Source organism: Centrocercus urophasianus, unplaced genomic scaffold, assembly GCF_019232065.1.
Source record: "Centrocercus urophasianus isolate 14NV4802_14NV808 unplaced genomic scaffold, USGS_Curo_1.0 seq_58, whole genome shotgun sequence".
Classification (NCBI taxonomy): domain Eukaryota; kingdom Metazoa; phylum Chordata; class Aves; order Galliformes; family Phasianidae; genus Centrocercus; species Centrocercus urophasianus.
Window position 1 is genome coordinate 540497 of NW_024885177.1, and position 12722 is coordinate 553218.

The window sequence follows — 12722 nt, forward strand, 5'->3', positions numbered from 1 at the left end:
ATGCTTTCCTTCTGTTGCAGTATCTCAGCTTGGTTGCAGGGGGCACGTGGTACAGCCTTTCATTTTAAGTATATTAGCAATGCTCTTTACCAGGAATAGTATCAGGTTATTTAGTAAAACATTGCTTTTCCCCATCTAACTAATACTGATGATGGAGATGTAACGATGTCCAGTCAGGCTGCCCAGATCCTTTTAAGTAGCAGAACCATTTAGGTATGTGTAAATTTCAAAGCATCTCTATTTACTCTAAAAATGAATACTGAAGAAGTAGTGATGAAAGAAACGGTTCAGATGGTAAATGGTAACTGAATAGCACAGAGGGTGTAAAACTCATGGCAGATTGCTCCTTCCCCTAGGAAGGGTCTGGGATGGAGGTAGGTGCCAATGAGTCAGAATGAACTCCCAAAAAATGGAAGCTCAGAGCTGTGGGACCCAGACCCTGCAGGAATCTATCGTGAGCCATGGATGCTATGGGTCCTCACTGCCTGTGTTAAAGTGCAAACATTTGCAGGATCAGAATCTGGTCACACAGACCGGCAGCTGCTGAAATGTGGTTTGCTGAGGGAGGAGCCCAGGAGTGCAATGGTTCAGTTCCACCAAATCAAGAAGAAAACACTGCAACACTCTTCAAATCATTAAATACTCTTCAGAGAAGAGCAGAGCTGTCTCTCCAAGGTTGTGAAGCTCTAATTATGATATACTGAGCTTCTAACTACTTCCTTCTTGCCTTATGGAAAGAACATAGGACTAGTCAGATTAGATTAAGCTTCTTGTATGTTATATCTTAGCTTCAAGTACCAGATGCTTTAGAAGGAGGCGTGGAGGCAGATGTTTTGATTATTGACCGTCCCCAAGAGAGATCTTCTCCATCCTGGTAATTTGTGTGATGGCAGCACCAATAACCCCCAGCCAGATTCAGAATCTCGGTAAGTGAGTTTTTTCACTCATTGGGTTCAGGTTCCTCCTGCAAAAAGTTGTGTTCACAGTTCTTTATATTTTGAAACATGGGGAAAAAAAATCAAATTATCATCCAGCAAGGGGCTTAAGGAAGGGAAATCAGTAGGCAGCGTCCCCATGGTGTGGCTTCAGATTGAGTTTTCATGTAACTGGAACTAGACACCTGTTTAAGACAGCACTGAGTTGAGTCGAGAAATAAAAAGGAGGCCCGTGCTGTAGAGATGGTTAAGGATGTGTGCATTGTTGAGTAATTCTTGTAAGACCACTCTGGTGGGTAATACAGGTTAAGGATAAGAATGTTTGCAGGACTGGGGGCTGCTTTAGGCTCGTGTTAATGACTGGATGTGATTCTGCTCTTCAGTGTGTCTGCGTTTGTCTGGTTTCTTATGGAGGATGGATTTCCCAGCTGGAGCTGTGTCACGCAGTGTGTGTGTGGTGGAACTACAAATGCCCTGATAACCCAAATTCTGCTTCTGGAGTCGAGGATCAATATGGGACATTGATATCCTAAGACACATTGAAAGCTGACCTTAGTTGTTTTCCATAAGCTGGAAGATGAGGGAGACTTCCAGCACAAATATGCACCCACCTGAAGTGTTCTTCCCCTGTGTGCTTGTTGGTTTGAGGCTCCGCGTGCTTAGAAAAACAAACTCTGCACTGAGGCTTCTGAGTCTGCATTATAAAATAAAATGGAACGTACACTCCCGATGGTAAAATATTATTTGCTAACGTGTTCCAAAAGCTATGCTAGGCAAAAGGCAGTAAAAGTATCCTAAAAAGCTGGATGTAAAATGTAGCAGATGTGCTTTTCTGTTCTGGTGAGAAAAGCACCTACTTACTGGAATGAATGGGAGACTGGAAGGAGGATGTGATGGTTACAGTATTTTCTCTTTTGGGAAAGATGAGATGGAGGAGAAGTTCTATTAAATGCTTAGTTATGCATTTGTAAGTTGGAAAGCATTCTTTTGTTCATGCTTATAAATGTGATTTGTGCACCTCCCAGACTTGCACTGATCTGCAGGGAGAGATGGCTCGGGTTGGCATTACCTGTATGGCACAAGGGTACAGCTCAGGATCTGACAGCTGTGGAACCTTACTTCTGAATGCTTCCAGGCAGCCCAGGGAGGAGGAACAGAGAGCAATCCTATATTTGGAGATGGAACTTTTTCCAGCCATCAAATCAAGCATTCTGCTCCTGAGATAAAGCAGAATTTAGAGCAAACAAAAGGTTCTAGAATGGATGTAACCAGAGCACCGCGTTTTTGCAGCCCTGTCTTGCACACAGCATTCCCAGTTAAGAGCCCAGCCTGTGTTTGTGATTTAGTTGCACCCACCTGCACTGTTTTAAACCTCTTGTACTGAACATTTCAATAGGCTGTCCTCCTTACTCCAGACATTCCTATCGCGGTGAAATGGGCCATCCTGTAAACGAGGGTTACACTGAATCGGAGCAGCCGTGCAAAGCAGAGCTGTGCTGACGCAGTGCCCCGTGCCCTTCAGACCCGAGTCAGCATCGCCAGCTCCCATTGCTTCTCGGCACCCTGTGCTCCCACGGCGTTCTTGGCTCTGCTGTTGGGCTCCAGGAATCGGGGAGCTCTTCGTTTCTCAAATACCGTTGTGTGCTTTCAAAACCACGGCTGCGTGTTTGCATGCGAGCAGCTTGCTTTGTGAAGGGCTTAAATGTGAAGTGTTTGTCAACAGGGGCGTTGATTTTTCTGGCGCGGTTGTGAACGAAACTCGCTGAGATTGCCGGGCGAGAGGAAAGGGGGAATTTTCCTTTCCCCTCTGACACTGATAATTTTAACCTACGATTTGTTCCCTTGGGGCACCTGAAAGATTCGGAACTCTCACGAATTCAAGAGCGAGAACGAAGTGCTTCCGTCTCAGTGCCTTCATTGGCCGTAGCCTGACTTTCCTCCTTCACTTTTTCGCCATAAAGGAAAGGGAGGAGATTATAGGAGTTTTAAGGTTATGCTTTCAAGGAGTTATGTATATATTGAAGATAATTCTTTCCTTCCTCCTGGGAGCTCCTAAGGCGTGGTGAAAGTTGATTCTGGTGCCTAAAATCTCTCGAGGAAGGTGAGCATCTTGCTTTACCTCATCCAAGCAGGGCTCACCTGTCCCACTGAGCCCGGCGTGCGGCACCGAGAAGAGCCAGAAGGAAACGATCAGCGCTCCCTGAACTGTCGCTTTTTTCTTCCTCTCTTCCTCCTTAGGATTCGGGCGATTCCCGAATTGGGTTGGGGTTCTCCCATGGGGGCTGCGCGGCTCCATTCCCCACCCCGGGCTGCCCTCCCCGAGCCTCGCACTCGCTTCTGCCTCTAAATTCTCTTTGGAGCGAGTTGTGGAGTGGAGTTGCGCGGTGGCGATGGGCTCTCGAGGCTTTAGTCTGTTTAAGAAAAGCTTTCTGTTTGTTTCCCCCATCCTCCTCCCCCAAGCTCTCCTCCGTCACGCTGTTCGTGGTGCCGTTTACCTGTCGCTTGCCGCTGGAACGGGCTCCCTTAGGCGATCCGCAGCGGCTGCACCGATGTCAATGCTGATTTCGCTTGGAGCGCTTACAGCGGGAGAGGCTGAGGGATTTGCTTTCTGTGAACTGTGTCTAACCCGGCTGCTCGGAGTAGGGATTCCAGACTCGGAGTTCAGGATTTAGAAGTGCTTAAGTGCTGCATTATTGAGATACGTTGTGAAGGAGAGAAACTTTATATTGAGGGTGAAGGAAATCCCCCTCCACCCCTCCGGGATCGCCCCTTCTCCCCGGTGCGGGGCTGAGCCCACGATCCCCCCATTGAACAGACACTGCGTGGGGATCCCGGGCTGCCCCACGGCCACAGCCCCGCTGAGGCACCGGGGAACGGCTCCACTCGTTTGTCCCTGAAGTGCCGAATTCTGGTGGCAGCTGTTCGGGGCGAGGGGAGCGCGTCTCCTCTGACCCGCGCCGCTGCCCCCTGACCCGCTATGAATCCCTAAAACCCCCCTCCCCCGGGGCCACGGCACACGAGTCCCCATTGTCCCCAAAGCCGGCACGGTCCCGGAGCCCACCGGGCTTTCCTGAGCGTCTCGCTGGGGTTGAATGAGCAGCTGCCTTCAGTGCGACCGGAGCGCCTCTGACGCGGTGCGGACTCGGCTGTATCGCTGCGAGCGAGAGACTTCGGCTCTTAGGAAACACTTTCTCCTTACGAATACATCAACCGAGGTTCGCTCGAATTCCGCCGCCGCCCCCTCCCATCCCTGCCCCGACTTTAGGAATTGATGCGGAAACGATCGGGGTGGCTTTGCCAAAAACGCTGCTGGTACCAAGGGGGGGAGTTGAGCCGAGGGGACGGACCCGTGCCCGTTGTGGGGTGGCAACAAAAAGTCCCTTCAGTTGTACGTTTTATTCTCTCATAGCTTTGCTGGGAACAGATCGACCTCTTTTCCTAAGTTTTAATCTCGGAGCCGTGAGGTGCGGATTCTCAGCCGCCCTGTAGCAGCACCGAACTGCTGCTGCTTTTATTCAGTAATGCCCCTCTGCTGCCCTGCTCGAAGCGCTCGTTGCGCACGGATCGCTTTGGGGAGGTGCGTTCGGGTGGTAAATCTCCTTAACAGAGCCGGCGTGGGATGGATGGGTTCATCTCCTGCCATATCTGTCACTCATGTGGACAGAATAATTCAGTCCCGGCTTCGGGCTGAATTAAGGGCGCGTTTCTATGAGAACCTTATAGGAAGAGTTTTATTTGTGATGTTTGTTGGTAATTTTTTTTAGGAGAGCCGTATCAAACATCGCAAAAAATGTATCGGTCTGACACGTGTTACAAAGGTGGCCCCGAGAAATGGACATGGAAGCAGGAGCTGAAAACACTGCTTGAATTTCGGTCTGAATCTCATCCCGTTATAAAATAAAGCGGGTTGGAGAGGAGCTGCGCATAATGAATGGAGGAAATCCTCGCGCTGTCCCTTTAACTACCGAACATCTGATTCCCTCATCTGGCAGATGGTCTCTGAGCACAGATTTGCATTCATTGTCTTGAAATCTGTTTTCGCGTTGGTGTTATATGGATTTCGGAGGCAGATCTGTGCCCAGATCAGAACACAGAAGGAAAATAGCAGCGAGCCCAAACGGCTTTATAAAGTAAAACCATAGCGGCCCGCTGTGCAGCTCCGCTTTCCTTTCCCGGGGGATGTTTTCCTGCACCGCTCTACCGGGAATTATTCAGGCTCGAGCCGACAGCCCCGCGCGGGGCGAGTGCTGCGGGCGTGGCGGCCTCTCGTGCCCCGTCCCCCCACGCAGAGCCCCCTCCGACCGTTTCGGGGTGCGTGGCCGTGTCGTTTTCAAATATCGCGCCCGACAGCCATCAGCCATCAGCTGCTCTGCGATGCCGCTCCTGCGGGGCGCTGCGCTGCGCTGCGCTGCGCTGCGCTGCCCGCTGGGACGCCGCGGTTTCGCCCCGCGCCGGGACGGCCGCGCTCCGGGGGTTGATCGGGGCCGAGCGGCTCGGAACTGCCCTCAGTCCTCCAATCGGAGCGCGACATGCAAATGAGCATCCCTTATATGGCAGCAGGCCCCGCCCCCTTCCCGGCGCGCCCGCTCCCGGCGCTGTAACCCATTCATGGTGCCGGGTGCGGAGCGGCGGCTCTTCCCGGCGCGGTGTCATCAGCCGCCGCAGCTCCGCTCTTCTTTTCCTCCCCCAAATCATCCCGATACTTTTTTTTTTCTTTTTTTTTTTTTTCCTTCTGGATCAAGCAGCCATCAGCCCCTTCTCTCAGTGTGTTTCTCGAAACAGGTTGATCCTTGTTAACGGCCGTCGGTTTCTGGATGCGATTCCCTGCGTTTGGAAGATGACGATGCCAGGAGAGACCGAATCGGCGTGACTCACTTTGCGAGAGGAGAAACTTTTTCCCCCATTTGAAGGCACTCAAACACACGCAGCACTTAAAGCTGAAGTTGGTTTCAAAGCTGAAGTCCTCTGCTTTCCCGGGATTTGTCTGTGTCAATTTTCAGAAGCTGCTTATTTTTTCTTTTCCTCCTCCCCGATCCCCCCCGAAGGAAAACTGTTGCTCTTTGGAATAGACTTCTTAAATGTTTGGGATCCAAGATACTTTGGGAAGAGGACCGATTCTGAAAGACAAATCTCTGGGTTCTGAGATGGATTCCGTCAGGTCCTGGGTCAGAAACGTTGGGGTTGTGGATGCAAATGTAGCAGCACAAAGGTAACCGGAGCGGTTTTCTTCCCCTTCTTCCCTCTTCTTTTCTTTTCCTTTATTCCCCAATTTCTGAAGCAGCCTTTTCTTTCCTCTCTCTTATTTGCATTTGATATCAAATTGATTTTCTCCCTTCCTGTCCCCCCACCCCCCTCTTTCCCCCTCAGACTTCTCTTGTCAGTGAGGGTTCAGTACAGGCAGAGATGGGGACACAGGAGAGCATCAGGACTCCTCAGTTCCACTGCAGCTCAGATATCAGACATCGGCTCGTTCCCCACCTTTTTTTTTGCTCTACACAAGAGCAGTGTCAGAGGGAATCTCTTCTTCCAGCGATAACAACGACTCCTTCCCACTTTCCGAGCCACGCAGCAGAATAGGAGCAGCCCACGTTTAAAGATCAACTCAAACGCAGATCTTCTCAACCCTCCTCCCTCCCCTCGTCCCATCTTGTTTTACTTAATTCAAGTGTCTGTCGCTACCGTGAGCGCCGGCGAAATGTTAACCCGTGGATGCGGGGAGCGGTAACAGCACGGCATGCCGCGCTCCCACTGCTCGCACCTCGCCTGTGCTTTGGCCCTTGGCTTTGTTCAATTATTTCTTGCTTTGGTCCGTTTAGTATTTAGCATCATCCCCCGCGCACCACCTTGTCCCATTTATTTTATTTTATTTTATTTTATTTTATTTTATTTTAAGCCTCTCTCCAGCCAAGTTGGTGCAGGACGGCTGCTCTGCTCTTTTCCCTTCTAGGACGAGATGATAAAAACTCTTTTAACTAACATCTGTATCTTTCTCTCATCACTCTCTGGGTACACAAACGGGAGGGGAAGACTGAATCAGCCCCCCGAGTAGGTTGGGTTTTATTTCATACAGAGGCAAAGCGAAGGGCAGTGGATGGGACTCCAAAACGAGAGAGGGACCTTTCAGAAACAGCACAGCCACGGCCCGATCCGTGAGCGAGGTTTTCTGAGCACCATGGGAGGAGTTATGGGAGTTTTGTAAATGTCGATAGATGGTTTAATAAACGGTGTGAAGGGGGGAGACGTTTATTAAACCGTCACCATCCACGGGGAAAGCGAAAGGAAAAGGAAACTGTTCCTTTGGAGCCTCCAATTCGCGGCAGCGGTCGCACGGGGCTTGGGGGAGGGGGGCTGAGCAGAGCTGGGTTATTTTTGAGAGCGGTAACGAAGCGAGAAATCAAAGCCCCAAAGTGGGCGCAGTTGTGGCGGATGCGGTGAGTTCACACCGAACCTATTTGGCAATGGAAAAGGCAGGAAAACATCTGCAGTTCTGCGAAAGAGTTGAATGCTTTTTGCCAGCACAGCTCTGAAGGCTGAAAATTGAACGGTTCTGACTCCGGGCTCGTCCGGCTGTTAGATTTAACCCGTGCGTTCGGTGCTGCGAGGTGCTGCTCTGCACCCCTTTGCGCCGTGTTTTGGAGAGGGAGTTGTGACCCATTTCGCTGCCCAACGCAGCTCGCGGTGCTGCGGAGACACAAAAGCGTTTCCAGCATCCCGAGCTGGGAAACATCGCCGCTTTTTCCGCGGTCGGTGGAGAAGATGAGGGAAGGGGCAAACGAACCCAGATCCCCTCTGCTTAATTCAGAAGAGCCGAGCAGCACTGCGAGGTCCGTCATTAAAGACTCCGTGACAAACTTCGCTGCTGAGCAAGGCAGATGTTGTGCCGGAACGGGCTGCCTCTCTCCGGAGTGTCCTCGGGCGGTCGGTCCGCTCGTAGGAACCGCTTTCAGTTCGTTTGTGTTCTGCAGGAGAAGCAAACGAGGGTGGGCTGTGCGGCCATCAGAGAGCCTGGAAGAGCTGTGCTGTCTGCACTTCCCACTTCGGGGGGCAGAAATGTGACAGCCGGGAGGAAAACGGGTAAAGGAGGCAGGAAAGCAACTATTGCGTCCAGCAGGAAAGCAAAGGGTAGAGTTTGTCAGGAAAAGTACTATTGCATCCAGCAGAAAAACGAGTAGAGGAGAGGCAGGAAAACAACTATTGCGTCCAGCAATTTTAAAAATTATTTCTTGCGAATTCTTTTCGTCCTCCGAGCACAGCTCGGATGCGCGGGGCTGCGAGTGCCCCAGTGGCACCGAATGGGGCAGAGCCCTTTCCCGGCGCTGCCTCGGAGCCGCAGCCGAGCGGCTGTTCTCACCTCGCCGGGCATCCCGCTCCGCTGGGCGCTCCGGGGCTCCCCGAGCTCCTCCTGCCCCGTCTGGCTGTTGCTGTGCACGACCTCTTTGTTTCTCCCCTCACCCCGTCCCGTGTGTTTCCTCCACAGCGGCGTAGCTCTGTCCAGAGCCCACTTCGAGAAGCAGCCGCCCTCCAACTTGAGGAAATCCAATTTCTTTCACTTCGTTCTGGCGCTCTACGACAGACAAGGGCAGCCCGTGGAAATAGAGAGGACGGCTTTTGTGGACTTTGTAGAAAACGATAAAGTAAGGCCGCTTATCTTTCTTTTCTCTCTTTAGACTGAATACCTGTTGTACCACCCGGCACCGCGCGGCCGGCTCCTGGGGAAGGGTTCAGGTGTTTGCAAAGCTTTCAAGCCCCCACTGCGCCAGCAGCACAATGGGAGTTTCCTACATTATCTAAAAACAGAATAAAAATTTTCATTTGGGGAGAGAGGTGGTGGTGGGGGGTGCGACACAAATCCTTTTTTACTTTGATTAATTCCACCGGAGCAGCCAAGTTTTATTAGATCCCCGACAGGAGCGGGATGTGACCTGAGTTACGTCCTGTCATCCACCGTGCTGTGTGCTTCTCAAGGCTCCACAGTCGGTGGCAGGGCTGGAAAAGCATTTGCTTTTGTGCTTTAAATCCGCACGTGAAGTATTTTGCGTCGCTTCGTGCTGTTGTTTTTACGATCACTTTTCTGAGTTGTGGAAAAGATGATTGTGATTGGAAAATGTGCTCAGAAATGTACGTCTTCTAGGGAATGGAGGGGGAAAGAGGAAAGAAAAACACTGTAAAGTAACCTGCGTGAAATAAGTATCAGTAGTGACAGCGCTGCGAAGTAATCGAACACATTTAAAGCAAGAAAAACCACCGAGCATTTCTGCTATCAATCTGCTTGATGTTAACTGCCTCAAAGCGTCCCCCTCCATCGCGTGCTGTATTGCCTTGAGAGCGTAATAGCGACTAAGAGAGGAAAAGAAGTTCTTGAACTCCCACAGAAGGAGATGCCGGCGGTATTTTGTAGTTCCTCCTGGTCGGTCAGGAGGTGAATTTATCCCAATCACTGAATTCATCACTTCAATGCACTTCATTTTGGCTCCCACGGCAATGATCAGCTCTCGCGTTTGTGATGCGCCCGATAAGTTGTTGGAGAACTGAGTTTTGATTCTCTTTCAGGAGCAAGGCAACGAAAAGACCAACAACGGCACGCATTACAAACTGCAGCTCCTGTACAGCAACGGTGAGTGCGCTCCGCTGCTCCTCCCGCAGGCGATGAACCCGGGCGGGATTTGCAAGCGCTGCCGCTGTGCTTTCTGAAGGACAGCGGAAACCCATTGGGGTTCCCTTCCGTAGCATCCCCTCGTCGTCGGGCTGAGCTCTGCTGTGCGTCGGTGGCTTTGGGGAGGGAACTGCAGGAAACGAAACCCAGCGGCGTTTAATGGGGCTCCGTTAAAGTGCCGCGTGTTGTGCTGCGCTGTGACGGACGTGTCGGCGCTAATCGCTCCTGTCTCGCTGTAGGTGTCAGGACTGAACAGGATCTGTATGTCAGACTCATTGATTCCGTCACCAAGCAGGTGAGCGTGGCTCAAATGCCCCCACTCCATTTATCCGTGCTCTTGTTTGGTTTTGTCTCCTTGGCGTTTTATTTGCTAATAAACTTTTATGTTTTTATGTCATTCTTGTTTTACTTTTTTCCCCTCTGTGCGTTACAAGCTCCTATCCACTCCTTACCAGTATTCCTGTATAAGCTGCTCTCCTGTTCCAAAGGGCTTTTGGGGAAGGCATCTGTTTGCAAACCGTGGTGAAAAATAGAAAAAAGCACCTCCAGTTTGGCTGTGACCAGAATGAAGTGACGCCCAAATGCTGCCTGCTGACCCCTTGTCTTCATTTTTGTAGCCCATAACTTACGAAGGACAGAACAAGAACCCTGAGATGTGCAGAGTGCTGCTCACCCATGAAGTCATGTGCAGGTAAGATGCTTCTGTTCGTGGCCGGTGGTTGCACCGACGCTGAAATGGCCAATGAGCTCATAGGTAGGGTTTGTCTTTATTTTATTTTTTGTCAGAGTGATTCCATGTCACAATACTTCTTATAAGAGCCCTTCCTTCGTGTTATTTTAACTTATTAAATTAACAGAATCGACATTCTTTAATTTTGCTTAGTTGTTCTCCTTCCCAAAAAATCCATCCAGGCAAGAAAGCTCTCAAACCAAAACCCAAATCCTTCCTATACTTTGTAAGCCATACTTAAAGGGTTTGTGTCTTTTAATTACACGTGAAAATTGGGTCTTTTTTAATGTTATAAATTAGAGGGTGACATGAGGATGTTTTTAATATCATTTTTGTAACCCTTTTTGCATGTACCTTATATACTTACATCATACTTCCATGGCAACTTATTACTTACCCTGTTCTCACATCATTAGGGTTTTTCCAATAAATATAACGATGCAAACAGTCAACGCTCTCAGATTAAAATACATTAAATTCTGCATGGTGTTCTTACGTGAAATGAAAAGCAAAACCCACCTTAGCCTGCACCGAAGGCGCTGTGTGATGGATGGCATTGGTGGGGTGGTGAGGTCACTGCTCTGCGTGCTGCTGGTGGCCACGTTGTAAAATAGTCTTCTGACTATTAGGGATATTAATAGCCTTTATTTATTATTTTTTTTTACAGGCTATTTTTTTTATTAGTGACTATTAATAGAGTGGTAAAAGCGACGTGTTTGGGCCGACTCCTTGTTCAGAGAAGGTCTCAGTGCTTAAAGAGGAATAGTTGGTGCAAGTAGAATAAGAATCGCATAAAAGCACAGCGCCTGTTTTGCTCCCACTATTTAAGATGAGCGTTGTTGCTTTCCATCAGCATTGTGAGATGCACAGTGTGTGCTCTACAAAGAGATGCAGCAGCAAAAACCCACTGGTGCTGTTCCCTTCCGGCACACCGAGAACTTGTGCGCACGTTTGTACACTCGTGCTTTCACTGCTTGTGAAAGTCCACTTGTGCTGGGTGAGAGACACAGAAGGAACAGCCTTGTGGTTTCTGTGCTATCAAATCACATTGGCACACTTGGCCTTTATCTGCTTTTCCTCTTTGCAGGCAGGTTCTGTTCCAGAACTTAAATTATCTCAGCCGACGCCGTCCCCTCAGATGCACTTCTTTAAATGAAAAGGAGTTTCTTTTCCTTCCGTGCTTCTTCTCCATGGTTTCCAAGTGTGAAACTCTGTTCATCTCTTTACACACCTGGCCTGTGCTGGTGCCTGGAAGCACACCCAGGGCTTGATTTCAGCTACCATCCTAAAACACAAACAGTCATTCAGATTACACTCAACTTTCTGGCTTGATCAATTAGCTGAGGAAGAATTACAACTCGGGGCGGCCTTTCCACATGAAACACTTCTCATTCCATGCTTCGTGTCCTCATCAAGACGTTCCACTTTAAAGGTCTTGTTTTCTGAAGCGTGGTGCTGTCCCAGCAAGGCCTGACGCCCAGCGCTTTGCGTAACGCCCAGGGAACCGATCCGACTCCACTTAAACCTGACATTTCATTTTCTTTCTTTTTAAGTGCGATAATCAAATGTTCCTCATTGTGTGCTGCTTAAGTGGCAGCATCAATTTTTAAAGCCCCAGTTCGGCTTGCAATCGTAACTGTATATAAAAATTTAATGCACTGTACCCGCTCTGCTGTCCAAATTGATGCCTACTGTTTTTATAAAGAAGGGTCTGTCTGGCTGCCTGCTCCCCTCCTTCCCATCCCTGCTAGTTGAAGGTAGGCTCTTTCTTTTTTTTGCTATTTTTTCATATTTTTTATATATGTTCACAACGCAGACGTATTTTTTTGCTGCATTGAGATGAGTGCACACGAAGCTCCACATCTCCCACTCAGACAGTGACAGATGTGTGCTGAGCAGCGGGGTTGTCTCAATATTGATACGGCTGCGCCGATCTGTCATACCCATTTCATACCCATTGGAAGTTAAGCTCTCAGCTCCAATAATTAGCGCTTTCCGCGAGAGGGAGAGGTTTTATTACTTATTTATTGGCCGATCTGAAGGAGGTTTTATTTTTTCCCCCCATTTGGGTCATAACAGCCCGTTCCATTGGGCGCATGTCTCCCAAACGGGCGGTAGATGGAAATCAAAGCTCCCCTCTCCCAGAATAACTTTTTTTTCCTGTCCTTTTCTTTTCATTTCTTCTCCCAATTACCAACGCGGAGGAAGCCGGCAAGCCCTCCCCTACGCCCTCAATGCTCAGAGGGTTAAAAGGTATTATAATTCGAACAGAAGTAGTCTCAGGGTCTACAGCTGGCTAATAACAGAGCTGCATTGAGCGCAAGCGAGCCCCACAGCTGTGACTTTCGCCACAAGGCTCGGAGCAGACAGCAGCTCTAATCAGCTGGGCCAGGCGGCCGCTGGG

At 49.7% G+C, this 12722-nt stretch overlaps 1 protein-coding gene across 6 annotated transcripts in view; it reads left to right on the forward strand.

Moving 5' to 3' along the window:
* The first annotated feature begins 6013 nt into the window (after positions 1 to 6013).
* Positions 6014 to 12722, forward strand: part of EBF2 (EBF transcription factor 2) — a 118301-nt gene continuing 111592 nt past the window's right edge. For all 6 annotated transcript variants that reach the window (XM_042836206.1, XM_042836202.1, XM_042836207.1 and 3 more), the window contains exons 1-5: positions 6014 to 6144; positions 8413 to 8569; positions 9486 to 9549; positions 9828 to 9883; positions 10206 to 10279. In XM_042836206.1, the coding sequence (XP_042692140.1) occupies positions 6014 to 6144; positions 8413 to 8569; positions 9486 to 9549; positions 9828 to 9883; positions 10206 to 10279 (482 nt within the window). The remainder of the gene's footprint in view (positions 6145 to 8412; positions 8570 to 9485; positions 9550 to 9827; positions 9884 to 10205; positions 10280 to 12722) is intronic.